This window comes from Musa acuminata, chromosome BXJ2-8 (genome assembly GCF_036884655.1).
Source record: "Musa acuminata AAA Group cultivar baxijiao chromosome BXJ2-8, Cavendish_Baxijiao_AAA, whole genome shotgun sequence".
Classification (NCBI taxonomy): domain Eukaryota; kingdom Viridiplantae; phylum Streptophyta; class Magnoliopsida; order Zingiberales; family Musaceae; genus Musa; species Musa acuminata.
In genome coordinates this window covers 52774991-52795466 of record NC_088345.1, presented here as the reverse complement: position 1 = coordinate 52795466, position 20476 = coordinate 52774991, and the positions used below count along the sequence as shown (strand labels likewise).

At 35.8% G+C, this 20476-nt stretch overlaps 2 protein-coding genes across 6 annotated transcripts; one reads left to right on the top strand and one right to left on the bottom strand.

The window, feature by feature from the left end:
- Positions 1-324: 324 nt before the first annotated feature.
- LOC103995722 (putative glucose-6-phosphate 1-epimerase) lies at positions 325-3551 on the top strand. The gene is made up of 8 exons (XM_009416394.3): positions 325-756; positions 961-1035; positions 1320-1376; positions 1452-1609; positions 1706-1837; positions 2026-2128; positions 2971-3070; positions 3179-3551. The coding sequence occupies exons 1-8, from the start codon at positions 679-681 to the stop codon at positions 3388-3390; spliced, it is 915 nt and encodes a 304-aa protein (XP_009414669.2). The 5' UTR covers positions 325-678; the 3' UTR covers positions 3391-3551.
- A 716-nt stretch (positions 3552-4267) lies between these two features.
- On the bottom strand, positions 4268-19784 carry LOC135620239 (ABC transporter B family member 26, chloroplastic-like). Of its 5 annotated transcripts, none has more exons than XM_065123035.1 (18): positions 19175-19784; positions 18693-18820; positions 15505-15547; positions 15326-15370; positions 15080-15202; positions 14900-15003; positions 13679-13733; positions 13543-13613; positions 13287-13389; positions 9812-10022; positions 8629-8702; positions 7532-7588; positions 7311-7385; positions 5610-5684; positions 5230-5511; positions 5072-5136; positions 4945-5005; positions 4268-4646 (listed from the first exon to the last, which is right to left on the bottom strand). In XM_065123035.1, exons 1-18 carry the CDS (start codon positions 19724-19726, stop codon positions 4563-4565), a joined length of 2208 nt encoding a protein of 735 aa, XP_064979107.1. In that variant the 5' UTR covers positions 19727-19784; the 3' UTR covers positions 4268-4562. The 5 variants fall into 5 exon arrangements, with proteins under 5 accessions (XP_064979107.1, XP_064979108.1, XP_064979109.1 ...); XM_065123036.1 differs by having other exon boundaries at positions 15326-15365; positions 15509-15547; XM_065123037.1 differs by having other exon boundaries at positions 18682-18740.
- Between the last annotated feature and the right edge of the window lie 692 nt (positions 19785-20476).

The window sequence follows — 20476 nt, the reverse complement described above, 5'->3', positions numbered from 1 at the left end:
AGAACATAACTCCTAAGGTTTTTCTTTTTTCTCATAAAAAACTTCTCATTGTATTTTTCATCTAAGAAAAATACATTGATTATTTTCGTATTATGATGTTCCTCTAAGTAGTATTTTAACATATATAAATACTAGTCTAAGATTCATGCTTAGTTTATAATTGACAGTATCACTCTTAAAATTATTATGAAGATAAAGTAAGTAAGAACAATCTGATGGATGCTTATGGAATATTTTAATGTTTAAAGAACACGTTGGTGATGATAATTTCGGTAGGGGTAGAAACGACATTTCATAAATACGTAAATAAACCCCAATAATCTCTTTCCCCCCTTCGCCGCGTTCGTTGGAGACCACCAAACCCTCTCTCTCTCTCTCTCTCTCTCTCTCTCTCTCTCCGCGTTCTTGCCAGCTTCCACCTCTCCTCCTCGCATTATGCCGTCTCCAACTGTGACGCGATGCGACGCGGCCTCACTCACCGAATCGACCTACCTGCTTTCTTTCTTCCCCCTCCGCCGCGATCCTTTGCCTTCCCGAGATCTTTGGGCCGTCCCACCTTCTCGGAAGAAGAGACGCCGATACCGTAGGGTTGCGCCTCCCCCCTGATTCGCCCCTTCGATAAATCCCGATCGTCGTCATCTTCTGCGCACCGAGGCGTGGCGAAACTTCGTGATAAGGATGTCATGGAGCGTCGTCAACGATGGCGATGGGTTGCCCAGGATCATCCTGACGGAGCCTGCCGGCTCTTCCGCAGTGGTTCGCTACTTGAACCCCAAACCCCTCTTCTTCTTCTGGTTGATTGCGCTGGTGATGTTGATTTTGATGCTAATGTCGGATGTCAAGTACTTCCTTTTGCGACAAAAACCACTTTGTCGATATATCATCATCATCATCGTCATTATCGTTATCGTCATCCACGTCATGTCATATGATTGTTGCAAACGATGTTTTCTATCTTAGATTCATCTTTATGGAGGACAAGTTCTGTCCTGGAAGAACGAAAAGCAAGAGGAGCTTCTTTTTGTGAGCACAAAGGTACTTGATACATCTCTTTCTGTACACTTGATCACGGAGGTCTATTATTTACCTTAAGGCAAAGACTTCCCTTCTTTATTGGTCCAAACCGGGCCTTTAAGATTTATTCGACTACCTTACTTCCTTTTTTAGCTCAAGAACAAAGTAGACGATCGCCAAGTACCTTTAGATTTTGTTTCTTAACCTTAACATCTGTCATTGTCTAAACCTAAAAATGCTTGAACTTTGATCTGTGGGCTTAACATGCTCCAAGATTTGAACTTGATGTTGTTTCTGTCTTTTAGGCTAGCACAAAGTCACCTAAGCCAATCAGAGGAGGAATACCAATCTGCTTCCCGCAGGTAGGTTTTTTGCTTGATTTATATTTTATGTTTTTTTTTCTCTGTAGGGGACATTTAATTGATCCCAAGCCACAGTTTGACAATTTAGGTTATCCGGAGCGGCATGGATTTGCTAGAAACAGATTATGGGAATTGGACACATGCCCATCCCCGCTGCCACGATCTAACAATCATTCTTCGGTGGACCTGATTTTGAAGTCCACAGATGAGGATCTGAAGACATGGCCGCATAGGTACTATTTGAGAAGTGGATTTATCCATATGATCTCTGATAAGCAGATGACCATCCTAACTTACAAATGGTTACCTTTTGTTTGATGTTTATGCAGCTTTGAATTGCGACTTCGTGTTATTCTGCATCCTAGTAAGCTGACTTTGATTCCTCGTGTGAGAAATACTGGTAGCAAGGACTTCTCATTCACTTTTGCAATCCAAAATTACCTGTCTATGTCAGATGTCAGGTATGCATACACTTACAGTTTCTTCTTTCTTAAAATTTGGTGGCTTCATAAATTCGACATCTTCATCATATCATTGTTAGCGTTTTTTTTCTTTTCCCACCCTTACCATATACTTATCAGTATGATCATTTGGTGGCACAAATATCTTCTTTTTCATTTTTATTCTTAAATGATTTTTTTGTTTACAGTGAAATTCGTGTCGAGGGATTGGAAACGCTTGACTATTTTGATAATATTGAAAATGGAGAGAGGTTTACGGAGCAGGGCGATGCACTTACGTTTGATGGAGAGGTACCCCTAGGTGTCTCCTCAAGTCGTTTGCATTTATGCACAATGTGATACACATGTTTGATTTCGCATTAATTTGTACAATGGGGCCTTTTAGATACTGATATTTTATACACAAACAACATTCAGCATGACAGCGTTTAAGTTAAGAAGCATAATCCACATCATAGTACTTAAATGTTGTTAACAGTATATAGATAATTTCCCTTAATTGATGGAAAAATCCAGTGACAGTTAATTAGTGGTATCTTACCATTAATCTTTACTAATCAAATAGGGCAATGATGAACAGGTGACATGATTTGTCTTGATGTGATCCTTGTTCATTTAAGTAGCAGTTAAGTGCTTAAGGTTGTCAGACCTTCTGTCTTAAGAACTCATGCATCATCCTTGACAAGTTCAGCAGCGTGGTAGGTGGTATTCTAGAATTAGTGGTAGTTTTTCTTGGCATGATTCTTTGTGAGGGATATGGCACCAAACCTGAGTTTGTCTTAAGTTTGAACCCACTAAGTTTTCTGAACAATCGATGAGGTTTCCTCAACATGTTTATTCTAGCTAGTAAGAGTGCCAAACCACCATATTTCATATTGATCTGTAAATATTTCTAAACTGATGAGTGTTTTTCCTCTGGATGATAATGGCCATCCCGCCACCTGCTTATCTCCAAACTTCGAGTTCTCGTCTGGGCTCTTCTTCATTCCAGCTCTATCACTTCCTAGATTAATTCACCATTTCATGGAATATTACCACATGATAAATCATGTTGCTCGTGATCATTCTTCTCAGTTATAGAAGATCATACATAACATGTCTATAATATTGAATAATTGTGTTCCATCTGGCAGGTGGACAGGGTGTACCTAAGGACCCCAGCCAAGATTGCCATCATAGATCACGAGAAGAAACGAACTTTGGTGCTGAGAAAAGAGTGCCTACCTGATGCTGGTAAGCTGGTGGCTTGGCTCTTCACCATTTTTTTCGGTTGACAAGAGGTCAAGGTTGGTGTTTCCTGTAGGATCAATCTTTACTTGATGGTTCCTCTATCTGATGCAGGAGTATGGAACCCCTGGAATAAGAAAGCCAAGGCTTTGCCAGATTTTGGCGATGAGGATTACAAAGCCATGCTGTGCATCGATTCGGCTGTTGCGGAAACCACTGTGGTTCTGAAGCCTCTCGAGGAGTGGAGAGGATGCCAGGAGCTTAGTGTTGTCTCATCAAGCTACTGCAGTGGGCAACTGGATCCCAGAATAGTTCTCCATGGATGAACTCCATTCCCCTCTCCTACTCTTACCCAATAACACCTGGCCATGCAACATTGCAGGGAAGCTTGTGTATAACAATGAGTAGTACTGTAGTGATCGAGGCCTTTTTTTTGTTTCTTAATTTATTTTCTTGATTAAATATAAGATCAGATTTGGTCGAGTCATGACTTGAAGATTTCATCAGATGTGTGTGTATATGTATAAAATATGTGGAAGAATTACATCATGTGGAAGAATTAAAAAAGCATAATTTATGCTGCATTACAGGGAACCTTTCTTTTAAAGTAATGTATAAAAAGCAAAAAAGATAAGAGGGTGTTTTTGCAACATTGCAGGGAACGTTGTGCCATCGAAAGCAAAAATGTGTATATAAAAAAAATTTATTTTCTGATGATTCATTACAATGTCTTATGCCCACGCATATGAAATAAGGGAACATATATAATTTATTAAATCAAATAAATCGTTTCTTGGATCCTTCTTTAAAGAAGATGACGGTCCACTTTTAACTTGAAAATAAATTTTTTTAATGATAAACTATAAGATTAGAAAATGACTAATAAAGGAAGCTTTTTTGTAATAATAAAACAATGAAAAGAGAGAGAAAAGAAAACTAGTAATTAAAAGATAACAAGATATCTATTTTAATCTATCTAACTCAAGAAGTAATTTAATAAACAGTGGGTTTAAAGCACCAATTTAGAGTTATTTTAGCCATTTTTAGTGTTTGAGGGTCTTCCGATAGAGGACGGATAGTTATTTTCCTGTAAAAACAAATTAGTGAAGACATTTTTCTGTAAATTTCCGAAACAAATGTAACACAAAAGCATCTTATTAATGTCATAACAAGTGAATGCAACAACCTTCATAAATCGAAAGATGAAAATAAAGATCATGCCACCAAGATGAAATTCCTTGCCATCTCGTTTTCTCTTTCTTTCTTTCTTTGTTTTCAGAGGGAACATTTCTTGTTACAAGAAAGTCAAAAGAAAAAAAAAAAAACACTTTTCTTGAAGAATAACATTGATGTTTCACTGACACTGTAAAAAAGAATCACTATTGTTTGTGGTATGAATAGTTTTTGGGCAATTTTGTATCATAGATCACTTTGGCTGTTCCACTCAAATAAAACCATGGAGTAAGCCAATCAGTCTGCAAACATACTGGAAGTTGTATCAATATGCGAAAGCATCAGCCTGTCTCCTAACCAACCGTGCATACAAGCCATCCCTTTGAATGAGCTCCATATGTTTTCCCATCTGTATAGATGCACAAAGATAAATAATTTTCATGTTGGAAACACAGATGGAGAAAGGGGATCTTTATTTCATAGAGCAGAATCGTTTATTGTCCGACAGGCATGACCAGCAGAGGTGGGTCTTTGGCTGACGAGATGATGCAAAGATGGCCATCTAAACCTTGATAAACAAGATGCTCTTTTTGCAGTTTGAAAATTACTGATGCTAAGTATTTTTTAGCATCGAAAACAACAATATAACTATATATCTATCATGGGACAATTTACGTAAAAATTATGCTGAAGAACAGAGGAAATACCTCGACAATTCTGCCACCATCCATTACTATTATTCTGTCAGCAGCTTGTATCGTAGATAGCCTGCAAAAATTGATGGTAAGATGAGAACGATAACACAGTATTGCAATTTGAAATCTCCGGATTTACCTATGCGCTATTACAAAAATGGTTCTCTTTATACTGGAACTGTTCTGCATTGTACGAAGTACCTCCTGTACCAAACCAAGAATAGAACAAAGCATTCAGTATAAATATCTCAACTTTTTAATGTCCGTCAAGTACATTTTGTATCTGGTAGAAAATACCTTTACATAATATTCACTTTCTGCATCGAGAGCGCTAGTGGCTTCATCAAGAATCAAAATAGTTGGATCTCTGAGAATAGCCCTGGCAATAGCAATCCGCTGCTTTTGTCCTCCACTAAGAAGAGTGTCATCGACGAGTGTGCCATAGCCATTGGGAAGAGCTGATATAAATTCGTGAGCATATGCTTGTTTAGCAGCCCATTCCACCTCTTCACGACCGACTTCCCTTGGGCATCCATACCTTATGTTTGAACTAATATCCATACGGAAAAGTCGTGGTTCCTGCCAGTTCCATACAAACAAAAAGCAAACATATATACTTCTCACATGCCACTATATTGTGATGCCTACAAAAGTGTAAAGTTTCAGAACCACATTACTTGTCCCACATATCCAATATTTTGCCGCAGCCATTTGATATCCAGATCACTAAGAGGGACGCCATCAACTAATATCTGCAGTGAAAAACACATTTCCCTCGATACATAGTAAGCAAGTTTGCTCAAGAGGCAATAATGACCTTATTGACAATTTGACATAATAATATAATTTATCAAGCAATATTGAGAACGATCTTCAAATATTTGGTTGATTTTGGCAGATTCCATCATGAAATCCTATCATCCAACATTGTGGGGTCACACCATGTGTTGGATTTGGAAAAGAGAATAAAATGGAAATGAGGAGGCAAGAGAGAAGAAACAGTGCACATGTCAGCTTGTGGTTGAATTATTATGAATTTGCAATCCTTGTCACATGCTGCCTTGTCAGTGTCTGCACAGTGCAGCTTGCCTTGCATGAGGACTGAACAAGGTTTTGCTACCTTGTCATGTGTTTTTCTTTTTAACTTAATTAGAAGAGGATAAAGTTTATAATAATTACCATGGGGGCTCAAAATCTAGCTGCCGATAGAAGGATTACAAGTTAAGATTCCAGTCTCAATTGGGACCCCTGTGGCAGCTAGGAGGTGAAGAAATTCTTTTCTAGTGGGATGACTGCAACCCACTAGAAGTTGGAAAATGAATTGGAGTCCTATCTCAATTAATATCGATCCAAAATAGGACACCATTATATGGAAGCAATAGCTAGTTATGGAAGCCAAATATAGAGATAATTTTAAAACAGTATGGAATATCACTATCTTCTGCCAGACCAAACATTGGTCCAGTTAAATCTCGAGTCATAGTTGAACTAGTGGGTCAACTTGTCCAGAACATAGGTTTAATATTTTTTAAAAACAAAGATATAATTGAATATTATGTTAAAATATATATAGATAACACTATAAAGATATTCTTAATGCACAAATAAATAAGAGAATAATAGTCAAACAGGATGGTAGAGTGACACAAGAGAGCAGACATATTAAAAATTTAAGATGGTAGAGTGATGACAAGAGAGCAGACATATTAATTACTCAAACAGGACTAATTAGACCATTTGAATCTTAAAAAGACTGAAATTATGCCAATAGCTATTTATTGTCCATTTTTTACATAGAAATTTAAGGGGAGAGTAATGAATATAATAACATTTTCTTCTCTTTTCTTTTATATGAAAAGACTTAAATTTCTATGAAAAAAATGGACAATAAATAACAATTGAGATAATTTCAGTCTTTTTAAGATTCAAATGATCTCATTAGTTAATTGAACCAGTCAAAGGTCTGGTTCCTGAATTTTCTAGTCTGACCAGCCAATCTTGTCGGTTACTTAAATATAACCAAGGTAGTGTCTTTACAAACTTTTACCGATAAAAATTCACATTGTGATGTTAAGGTTTTAAATACTGATCGAACTAACAAATAATGATAGGTCCTTACTGGTCCAACAACATATCATTATTATATCATTTATTTTTTCTATTATCTTATTCAATAGCATTGGACAGTACAAGTCATTCTACTATCCGCTACACCAAGATCATACTATTCCAATATGTTAACCAAAACTAGTACTAAATTAAGATTTAAAATCTTAAGATATATTAATTAGTTGAACCACATCGTTATCGTTCTATGCCTAGTAATACATAGAGTTGAAGGAACAAATTACGAGTCTGCTGTAAGAGTTGATTTTTACCTGGCCGTTGGTTGGTTCAAATAAACGAAGAAGAAGATTAAGAAGGGTGCTTTTACCACTTCCACTAAGACCAACCTGTAAAGGAGAAGAAAAGGCGACACCAACAATAGCATATAAGCCATGCTGCAGCTTATATTTGTGTGTCAACAAAGAATTCTCGCACCAATATTGACACAAGAGTACATATAAGTCAAGTTTCATAATAAATTAAGTATACTTACAATTGCAACTACTTCATTAGGGTGTACTGACAGATTTACTTGTTTCAGCACTGGTACCTGTTTAAATATAAAATGTAATAATAAGTACATAAACATTTCCATCTAAATATTTACTCCCTGTTTATTAAAGAAAAGGTTGAATTAAATATTATGTGCATGTAGAAAACATAATACAGTGGCAACACTGTTTCTACAATGGTGGTGTCTTGTATTTACTTCCTCGAGATATGTGCCCAAACAGAGCTGGGTCCTCTACGAGTAGATAACCATTATGAAAACCATAATGATGTTAGGTGTGATCAAACAATCACTTAACAACTCCAATTTTTATATTAAATGTCATCTCCACTGTGGATCTCGAGTAGATACTGATAGAATCTAGTCTATTTTCTTTTCCTCAAGTTGTATTAGTACTGCAATGTTTGCTCCTATTTATTGAAGAATGGATAATCTTGTATCCACTGACAATTCACAACTAATAAGGTCAAACCTGGTGAAATTATAATTTCTAGTATTACCAATCATAAATGAACAGGCTATCCTGTTATATTTGCAGTCAAGTGCTTTTGTGCTGCAACTGTAGCTGATCCACTCTAAAAGACACCTCAGTCACAAACAATAGGTCATTGATCCACCGTGTAAATAATTTTTTTTGGAACAACTGAGTTGTTAGGCCATGCTTTCTCATAGCACTTTGTAGACTTGTAACTGGTACTTTTTTCTACTTAATTACTTTATAAGATCTTCTTGGTCATTGGAGTAATTTTACTCTTGAACTGTAAATGGACCAGCTTGGTAAAAATAATTGGCAATTCTAGGAATCACCAATGAAGCGACAATTGAATTTCCCTGAATATGTTGTGACTTGTGACTTGTGAGCATGAAAATTTTCCTTATTATTAAAATATGATGAGGTGAAAATATTTGGAAATTAAAACCTGTCAGAACTTTTTTTCTCCGTTACATTCATAAAAGTTCCATGACAGATTATATCCATCTGAAAGATGAGCAAACAGAGAGACAAGTACTTGGATATGCATGTTTTGTTGCTATATTAATAGTTTCTGAAAAACTCAGACAATAATCTTTAGGCATACCATTGATCTTGAAGGATAACTAAATGATACATCCACAAAATCAATATGTCCCACAAGCTTTTGCAATTTCAGTCCTGTCATACCGCAGTTGTTCAGAAAAATTGGAAAATATGTGATTAATTGAATAAGTAAAAAAAAAACAACAAAGCAGTAAGATTGAACAAGTGAAAACTGAATATAGAAACCAAATAAAAATATAAAAATAAATGAATTTTTCCACTATAACAACATTACTTGTGAAATGATCAGATTTATAATTGTTTATGAAAAAATCTTTAGAAGATGGCAGTTGTACTCCATTGCCTGGGAAAAAAAATCTCCATTGTGATTAACTTAATTGGAATAGACATTTTTTTTAGCTACATTTCAACTAAAGAAGATTTACCATCACCTTTTCTGATATTTTGGTCTAGATGAGAAACACTGTTTTTATGACAAATTTCTGGGTGTCAGAAGATATTATTTATCTATTCCTATTCAAACTATGTCAATCTCTAGCGACATGATGAAATTTTTGTATAAGCATACATATTCTAATGATCATTGCCGCCACACTGGAAACCCAGGAATTAAAAATGAACAATAAGGAAGATAAACTAATAGATGTCAAAATTTTAAAGAAATTGTCATTTAAAATTTTGCCTTGGACAATCGGAATTTGACAAGCTGAGTTCACAAAATCAATCTTCAATGTCCTACATTTGATCGTGTACTTTAGAACTCCAATATTTTGTACAGATTATGGTATTTGACAAGGCATTTCAAAATATATTGGATTCAACATTACATTGGTGCCTTTGAAGTTATGATAATAATTATACAGCAAGTGTATTAATTTGCAGCACTTTCATAATAATTATACAACAAGAATATTAATCTTCATAAAATGTCTCTGTTAATCCAACATTAGTAATGGCAAGAACATTATTTTTCATAGCATTGGAAAAATGATTTATGTTGGATGTTTGGTAACTTTGGTTACCTCTATGTCCAGAAAAACAACACATGATTATTATTTAAAGGGAGAAATGCAGATTCCAACATGGATGCTTATTGAAGAACCATGATGAGATAAAAAATACCAAGATTTTCTGAGATACTAGTTTCCAAGGAAAGCTCAAAATCATGACATTAGTAAAAAACAGAAGGCCACCACAGTGTGAGAGCAATATATAGTGCTTGCCTTCAGATAGGAACTGGTTGCTTGGCAACAAATCCATCAGCTCAAAAACCTTTTCACTTGCTCCGATGGACTGCATTAGTGAAGACCAGTTGTCTCCCACCCACCAAGTTGAATAAATCATCCATTCAGAGTATAGGATAAACTTGGTTAGTTGCTCTGCTGTCATCTGACCAGAAAGAATAGATATTCCTCCTACCAGAACTGCAATAACCTATAAATATTAATTGTCAGATAAAACTAAATAGTGCAAAAGATTAATCAAATTCAACTGTCAAGTAACAATCAATTGATTGTTTTCCTTTCCAAAAATGCAGAGCATACACAATTAATTTGCATGTGTTAAAACTAAATCATATATACAAAGGTACATATCCATTCAAATAGTAAAAATAAACTATTCACATTAAGAACATTCACAACAGGAAAGGCTGGACTTCTTCCAGCGGATGTAGATTTTGCCAGAACAACTTGGAAGATGCTGATCACCTGCTGATGATATTCTTCTTCACTTCACAATTGCGGAATGCTTTGTGCAGTGGTAGATGCTATCAAATTTCTCTAACTATATTTCTACACTATGGACGAATTGGTCCTATCTTAATGTCGATAAAGAATTGAGATTTAGCTATTTTTCTTTAGTTATGGTGCTCTGGCTAAGCATTTGAAATAGAAAACTACAGGTCTATTGATGACAAGGAGAAGAAAAAAATAGAGTTTATGCAAGATGCTATTATTTGCTTGTAAAAATGGATGATGGGTGGGAAACAAAGTAAATTTCTGCTTATTTATGTGCACTAAAACTTATGAATTAAATCGTGCCATTCTTAAATAATGTATGAGGAACTTAAGTTTCATTTGTTATGGATTATGTAATGCTAGCAGACTTGATTTTGGTTTATGTGGTCCGTTTTGTGGTTGTTTGTTAATATTAATGGTCTCTTATTGAATTTTCTTTAGCTGTTATTTTCCTTTCAACCTATGGGAATGTCCTCTCTTCTCTACTTGAGACAAATTGTGAAGAATTAGCTCTTCTGTTTCCCTCTATTTGTTATAAATTGATGAGACAATTACCCCATTCTTTTCATAAAAGATTGATTCCAACAAACTAGAAACAAATTATGCAATCTTATAGAAACCTTATAAGAATATGCAATCTAAGAACAGTGAACAATAATAATATGCCCTCTAAAAACTGTTAAATAATAATAACAAAGCAGTAAAATACTAAAATGTGTCATCCTTCAGACGGCTGCTTTTCTTGATGTATAGGACTGTTGCTTAATTTGCAAATACAATACAAGCTGTCACCTTCTATTCGTTGCTTAATTTGCAAATACAATACAAGCTGTCACCTTCTATTCTTAGTTACTTTACAAGCTCAATCCTTTTTTATGAATCTTTGCATGGCAAGCATCAAGGCATCCTTGTTAAGCTCCTTGCCATGTACCAAAATAACTGTTCAGTTACAAAGATGTAATTGTTGGCACATTGTATCTGTGGCCGCAACATACCAGGCAAAGGAATCAGACTTGTTGCATCTCCATTTAAATCAGGAATGTGGCAATAAAGAACTAATTGCTCATATAATCATATGAGCAAATGAACTAGTTGGATTCATACCCCATGACTGTTACAGTCTGACCAAAGACTGATACTGGACCATTTAGGTTGGTGCAGTTAGTACGTAATTTTTTATTTTTAATGATATTGGATGGTAGAGGTCAGTATACCACCAAGTGTACAAGTACAATACAGGTCCAGGTCCAATCGTTTTGCCGAAACTGGTATTTTACCAATAATTGAAACCTTCAATTTGACTATAGTAGCATAAGAGGGCTTTTTTCCGAGTAAATAACCAAGGCGGTGTTTTTGCCTTCATTCAAGGCCTTGTCTTTCTCACTTTTCTCAGGAATTCATTTCTTTTTGCACCTTTAAAACCATCCTACCCTCAAATCTAAGGCTATTTCACTCCCTCAAATGGCTTCAATAAGTAGATTATGAAAATTTACTCCTAAAGAATGATCCTTGAAAGAATTTTCTCATAAAATTCCATGTTGAGATTGGAAAAAACATGAGTAGCAGGCCGGAGAATATCTATTCACATTGCAGTAACAAGGGAGTGACATGCCACAACTGGATGAAAGCAATTACAGGAAGTGAGAGTGACAGTGATAACAAGGGGACCAGCACATGCTTGCAGCAGATCAGTTAGGTCTTTTTGAAAACAAGGCCTGTCTGACCTCTTCAAAAGCTTCCTCATCTATGAATTTAGTTTCCTGATTTTCTTGCACCACCTTCAACATTCTTTGCTATCCCCAGAAGTTTTAAATATCTTTGACAGAAAACGTATATTCTTGTAGCATCATCTTCATCTAGCCAAGATTGACTCCAACATAGCCATCTTTTATGGAGCATCACCTTCCTTGTCAACACCTATGCTCTCACATCATCGTCCTGTACTGTAACTATGTCTCACACATGTATGAGCTGTCCGACATCATCCCACATTGTCTCCACCTTGAAATCCATCATGATCTTCAGGCATTAACACACTCGGAATATGCTGCTTTCTCACTGTGTTCCAAGATAAATCATGTTTAAGCTTCTCATCTGTCCACCCAGTTCACACAAACCCAGCCATGATATTCCCAAACCAGTAACTACTCTGCATCCTTAGACACTCAACAAGGGGTGACCAACCAGCCCAACCCTATTGGATCATGGAAAGGAGCCCCATAACAGTAAGAAACAGTTGGAACTTAACATCTACACAATTTGTTGGGTAAATTAGAACAGTAAAAGCCAATAAGGGAGTTTGTAAGGCTAGAAAAACATGAAAACAATAGGGTCTTATAGTAAAATAAGGTCTATTATGTTTAGGATGCTTGTAACTAAGAGTCTGTGAGTCCTAATGCCATGCTCGACTACTTTTAATATTTTCAACTATTTCTAAGTATATTCCAAGAAATAAATATTCTAGATTTTATGAGATCAATTCCTTAGGAGGTTTTGTTCTTCCTCAAATAGGAACTCCAAATTAGGAGGATCAGTTCCCGAAAGGCCATGTTCCAATAGGATCACTCCCTCTGCTTGATTTTTTTATCATCTTTTAAAGTTTAAACCCACAAACACATGCAAAGCCTTCTCTCTGAGTGTCCACCATTTCTTGGCTCTACCTTCTACTACAAAGTCAAACCTAGATAACGTTGGTGATCCATTGAGGAGTCGTGTCAGGTTCTGGCCAGACTCAGATAGTATTTGATTAATACAATAATTAGCACTATTAAAAAGACATGTGTACACTTTGTTGAAACTTGTGCAATGAATAATACAAAATGTGCCCAACAAATATAACACCATGACCATAATAAACTGTCTGAATTATACAGTTTAATACCAACTTATTCTATAGTTAAGGACATAATAATTATCAACCAAACATAGATTTTGAGTATATAAAATGTAAAGAATGGACCTGTGTTGAATGATAGAGAAAATTGAAGCTTAAACTACAATATCCATAAGCCACACTCTGTCGCAAGCTTACTTCGGACAATCTTTCAAGCCAGTTCACATACCTGTCCCAAAAGAGTTTTAAATTTAAGAATTATGGCTGCAAGATATCAAGCAAGTGACATGGATCAACATGGGATGGTTTTGTCAAATGATGTATACATGCATATCGATCAAATGATGTGTACTTGTAAACAAAGAGAAAAAGGAGATATTACCTTCCAAATTCTTGTTTCTCTGTTCCATAAACACGGACTGTCCTGAACAGAGATAATGCCTCTTGTGCAACCTAGATTGAAAAATGAACAAGATTCAAGAAGAAGATTCACATATTAAAAATTGAAGTTATCTTACTTCATTAGCACTTGCAGTGAGCTCCTGAGTTAACTTTGCTGCTTTCTTCTGGTACCTATATCATTAGGATCATGTCAAGTCACCACAAGATTTAATATTGTTCATAAGGGCAGGAGCTACAAGATTGAGACTCATTGTATGAAAAAGTGGGATGAAAGGATTTCTACTTAGAAGGTGTGAGTACATTTCAACTAGTAAACGAGTTCATCTACTATCAATAAATGGTTTTTTAAAGTGTCTTGAGTATCAGAATCAGCTTTAAATTGGTATATGATCCAAGAAATGAATAAGATTTTTAAATGAAAAAAGCATCATATGAAAATGAGACTAGAACAAATATGAACTTCTATCAACTAATTTAACTGGTAATAATAGATCATCTTGACCTCACCATTCAATATTCACATCTCTTTCAAATAATAGATCACTGACTTTATTCCATCAAGTTATGCATCAAAGCTCTCTTCATTCAACATCATATATAGAGATCCATTAAATAGATACTAAAACAGTAACTGCTTTCCCAAAACTCTCTTCATTAAGAAAAGCAATCAACAACAGTAACAATAGGCAAGGGGTGTACTCGCTAGCTCATGCAAAATTGAGATGCAGTACTAACTAGTTATAACCATTATAACGAGGGGTGTACTCACTAGCTCATGCAAAATTGAGATGCACATTCGATAGAGCAAACATTCGAATGTGAAGTTCTATGTGGTACTTCTATCAAATCTTGCCCTATCCTCTTCTATACTGATTCTAAGCATAGTTCAATCATCAATGTCGTACTTCCATCAAATCTTGCCCTATCCTCCTCTTTTATACTGATACTAAGTGTAGTTCTATGTGGTGCTTCTATCGTCGAATCAACATTTAGGGTTGCTTAAACCTATCTTATCTGTCACTTTCCTAGACTCAACTTGGAAGTTCCGTGCTAGCTCTGAAGTGTTGAAAACAGGATGATATCCGGTCATAAAAACAAATTCCCATGGAGTCTTCTCAACATAATTCAGCCACTTTAGTCACTTCCACATTATTGGGCAGAAACATAGGTGTACTAAAGAGAAGTCTAATTTTTCAGTAATTATTACATAGTCAAAGACTCAAAGAAACATGCACCATTTACACTGTATACTATTTGAAACTAAAAGACTAGAAATTTGCAAGGGTGGAACATGACATTCAGAGGCATGTAAACTAACTAGATAGAAATAGCTGTACCGGCCATAGAAGAGCACAATTGTTAACAGGGCAGTACATATCAGCAATGTAGACAACGTAAGACGCCAGGATAAGATAAACAAATATATCAGTGCACCTGTCGCCTGTAAAAAGATGACCGGAGTGAATGACATCCCAGATGGTTATATATTATTAAAAGTGTAAAAAACCAAAAAATACCTGAAGTAGATTCCGTGATATTAGATTAAGATCATTCCCAATGACACGAGATACTTGCTGACAGTCCGAACCAAGTCTGCTAGTTAAATCACCAACCGTTTCATTGTCCAAGAAGGACACATCCTGAAAGCAACATGGCACAAAACTGGATTCAGGGTGAGAAATGATGTCAAAGAAAAAAGTCACAAAGGATGTCTCTTGCATTAGTGGACAATTTCAAATTAAATTTATCGATGAAGATTTGACCTGGAAAAGTAGAGAATCATAAAGCATTTCTCTCATACGCCTAACCTAGGAAATATTGCAAAAAACAGCTTATATGAGATTTTCTACTACACAGACTTATCTAATATATGTGAACAAAGAGTTAAGAAAGAGCTTATTTTTCTTGAAATAAGGCCAATCACAAATCCATTAGATTTTACCAACATCATGTTTGCAATGCCAAAACAGCAACCTCGTAAACCACTGTACATAACATCAACATTCAAATTGTCAGAATTGTGCTATACTCATTCTTTACCAAATATTACATCATATTAACATTGTTAAATAAAATTCAGCATCAATGTATATGAATCTTATGTGAAAAACTAAGTATCAATATGCAAAGCAATATTTTTAATTTTGTATCTATGATGGTTTTGTATTCATCAACACAAGTCAAACATCTAACAGATTAATGATGGAAGGGCCTTTTGTATGTATGTTATATTAAGGAATTAAATCTTACAGACCAAACCCATATCTTAGAAAACAGTCAAACCCCATACCACCAACAACAACAGCTCTGCTTTGATCAGCCCTACTAAGGGCTGGACTGACCGCTTCAAAGCTATAACAAGGTAAGATAAAGCCATGCATTACAATAGACTCTTATTTGGTTTTTGACACCGGAGAGTTAATTTTGGAACACATACAAGCTCATCTTCTGGTCCAGAAGGTATTTCTAATTAAAGTAGAAGTACAGGCTAGCATGTTTCCTAAATTAGAATGGACATCTTTAGCAGGTTTTTTAGAAATAAAGGTTCTCTACAACAATCCTAAAAAATCCATGATTTGGTGAGAAAAAGATCTATCAAAAAAGAAATTCCCCTCCAAACTAGGATAGGAAGTTAATAAAATTATATATTTTTCCACAGTATTTGGACTATTTTTCACAGGTATTTATAATAGTTTCTCTTAAGGAGTCTATAGAGATCTTTATTAGGTTTGTTGGTGTCTTAAGTGCCCCGATATGGGTCTAGTATAGATCAACTATGCTTTTTTACTATTACAATTCATGCTGTGAGAATTCTAGAAACCTCTTCTGATAGGATTGTCAGGGTGATGAGATTACCTTTCACACAATTCCCATAATTCAAAGAAGCTCAAGTGGCCATGCTACGTGATATTAGTGTTTTTTTATTAATTTAGTAATAGTTTAGTAGCAATTTCTCTTTCTTCTCTTGTTGTGTTTTTGGAAGGACCTTTATCATCCTCAAATTAGAGAAAATCTCATTTGCAGGATTGCTTATAGAAGCCACAAGAAGGAAGATTGCTAATGCCCTATTCAAAACCCAATACAGATAAAGTAAGAAGCTATGTCATTTGCTGTCTAACTATTCATCATAAATATATGTAGTTCCAATAAGCAGCTAGAGGTTGAAAACTTTATAAGCACATGTTAACTACCACATGAGACTAATGTAAATAATGTTATCAAATGGTTCACAGTGGACTAGGTAGATTTTAGAATTTATATGAAGATATTATAAAATTATGTGAAGCATTCTCCAAAAAGACTAAGAGTACAGAGTCATCTTTTTAATCACCATTTGAGCAAACTAGAAAATGAGCAAACAAGGACACGAGTACCTAAATAGATAATTTTCTTAGCTAGAAAGTTGTGTTATATTGAATATAGCTGATGTATAACAATCAACAGCAGATAGGTGATTGTGATAAATTAATGTGCTTGAAGAATTTGAAGGACTTATAATTATACAAGCAACACAAACAAGGTAAATTTGAACTTCAACTTGGTGCAGGTCATGCAATGGTCACTAAGAAAAAGTAAAAAAAATAAAGAATAATACTAAGAACCATCAGATCATAGCCTGACCAGAAATACAACTGATACAACAACTTACAAGGTGCTGCTTAGTAATTAGCAAGAAAATTCTACTTAGGGTCCCAAACCCACAGAAGAATCTTCTCATTGCAGCATCAGCTTCCTAGTTATCTTCTTTCACATATTTAAACCGGAATATGATCTTATAGATATACCAGTTCCATGTAACCATGTAACTGTGGTGCTAGGCATCACCAAGATGAAAGAACGGAAGCTCCCAGCAAGATAATATTCAGCACCAACACAAAGAGTATCATTTCATGTATGCTACCAGAAATCAGTGAAATTTAGTAATTGTTAACCAGAGTATATGCCCTACCCTATGTGGTTGCAAATGGAGGCATATGATGAAAACACAAGAACAAAAGAAATGTGAGATAATGGTCATGGACTGTTTAAGCCAGGGTTCTCAATTTCAATGTGTACTGTCCGATACGGGCGGTATGTACCGGTACGTGGACCATCCTCTACCGGGTAGTTCCAGTGTTTTGACCGATACCGAGGCGTACCGACCGATACCACCTCGGATTTCGATCATTACTGAGGCATACCGATCAGTACATCCTAGCATGGTAGGTGAAGGTATTTTTAAGATTTTAGGATGTACCATCGGTACGCCCTAGTGTACCGATGGTATATACCGGTACGTATCGTACCGAGCACAACTCAGTACGCCGATACGGACCGGTATTCAAAACCCTGGTTTAAGCTGTATAATCTCGAGAGTGTATATAAAGAAAACTATTTATCCCAAAAAATAATTTCAAGATCTACATTGGAAAAGCTTTCCATGTCCATCTGAGACATTGAGCAGCAAACATGAGCCCATGGGTTGTGTTCGAAAGGACAGACTTTGTTCATTGAAGTTGATATCTGAAGTGCTAATACTTAAAGTAGCACATTGGAGCGGAAAAACTGGACATCAGAAATTTGTGTAGAGAGTAAAGTGTTAAATAGCACGGTAAATCCACAAGAAATACCAGATACAGCATTCAGAAGAGGTATATTTTGAAAACAGATTATTGTAGAATGCATACAAGAAAATCATCCACCTATCTTGTTGAACAACAACTGTGGAAGAATGCTCATGTGATCAATATTATCTCAATAAGATGGCTAAAAAGCTATTTATAACATCAATGCAGTCAGCCAATAATATTTTCATAGCATCATGAACTTGATGTAAAGTCTAAAAATGTTTTTAGGTTATACACTTATGAAATAAGTATCAAATATTAGGCAAAATAGTTAGGACAGAAACCATATGAGAGATCAACTTGGGTTGTGGAAGAATGCTTATATGATCAGTTTAATTCGATAGGATGGCTAAATAGCTACTTATAAGTTATAACATCAATGCAGTCAGCAGATAATATTTTATAGTGTTGGAGCTTGACGTAAAGTTACTTGAGTTTAAAGTTTCTTTTAGGATATACACTAACAAAATAGTATCAAATGTTAGACAAAACATATAGGATGGAAACCATACAAGACATCAACCTGCATATGCCAGATATGAAACACAGCAGAACGAGCAGCCTCGCATTTCTGTAGAACATCATGCTTTCATGAGTTTGGGCAGAAAAAATAGATGCTGTCAAGAAATGAGGTATTGATACTTCTGATAGCTGCACCAAATAAAAGGAATTAAGTCCAATGACTAAGTAAAATGAACATGAATATGCCTGATACATAGCTTCAAATTGTTTGTTGAACTGTGGTATCAGAATATCAATCTATTTCATGCTTTCAATAGTTTCCCATACTATCTTTTACTAGTTCGGTTATCAGCATGTAGTTATAATGACTGTGGCTCCCGTAAGTCCATTTCGCTCTTGGGATCAGTTGGACACTATTTCCCCTACTTCCCTAGCATATACCAAAAGTGCAGTTGTGATTCGAAATACATCCATTAAGATGGAGCAGGAAAATAATAATTAGTCAACTAAACAAAGTCGCAATGATCATTGAAGACATCGTACCGCTGCAAAGAGAAGGGAAGCAAAGGCCAGGAAGATGACCAATCTATCTTTAGCAACGAGCTCCCACATGCGACGGAGTGCAGTGATCACGGACAAGCCCTTCTTCCCACGATCCTGTTCTTCAGCGTTCACCTTCATTCCTTCTTCTTGCTCGAGCTTCCACCAACTTCCGCCAGGAAAGACGTATCGAAGGAGAAGGAGACCAGATCGCAGTCGACCAAGAAACCCCACGTTGCCGTTGTTCTCTACATCGGGAACCCCAATTCTGCGCCCAAGATTAGCTCCAAGAGGAAAAGAGGAGGAGGAGGAGGAGGGGGAAGAGGCTGCCCTGAGAGGAGGAGCGAATCGGCGGCGGCATCGATTGGAGTTGAGGAGGAGAAGGAAGGGGGAGGAGGGAAGCTTCAAGGCCGGGGTGAGGGGAGGACATGATATATTGTTCGATCGGAGGATGGATGAGCAGCGGCGGGAATGGATTCTTCTGCGGCGATTGATGATGGAATTGGAATCGGTAGGTGAGGCAGCGGCAGCGGCAGCCGCTGCTGCAGTAGCCATAACCGGGAAATGGGGAGATCCAGTTTCCGGTTGGCGTTAGGAAATGGATATCCGAAACGAATTTTTGTGCTGTAAGTTTGGCTCACATTTTTGTTGACCAAAAGAAAATGATTCTATGAAATACCGAAAATGTCCCCGAAAATATTAGCTTAATATTTCTTCATTTTTTATCTATATTTTTTTTATAAGTGATATTACATAGTTTTTATTAGTCTACTCTAGAATCATCTTATATTATTAATTAATATTTTATAATATTATATTTAACAGGGTTTTCAAATTATAACTTTATTATAATTTTTCGTGCATAGTAATTATTAAGAGAGTTAAAACACTTTGAGAAAAAGATTCAATTCTGCTATATATATATATATATATATATATATATATATATATAAAGAAAGAAAGAGAGAAAAATATGTTCTAGGTATTAGGTAAAAAAAATTATTTTAGAATCTTGAAAATGAAAGACACTTTTTCAAGCTTTTGGTATGATTTGCTTTCATGTCCTTATTCTAAAATATTACTGGCCAGAAAAGTGCCACGTTGGAATCTTTCCCAAGTCAACCAGGTGCCACATCAGTGACAGGTGAGTGCCACAGTGCAAATGGAATGTTCAACAGCGTTTAGAACCAGTTGAACCACACATGTTTTATCCTCGACATAAAGAGCTCACACAAGTCTTAATGGATGGGATATTTACCTGTCGCCTCTGAGAAGCTGTTGGCTTGAAGAAAACCTGTAAGCTAG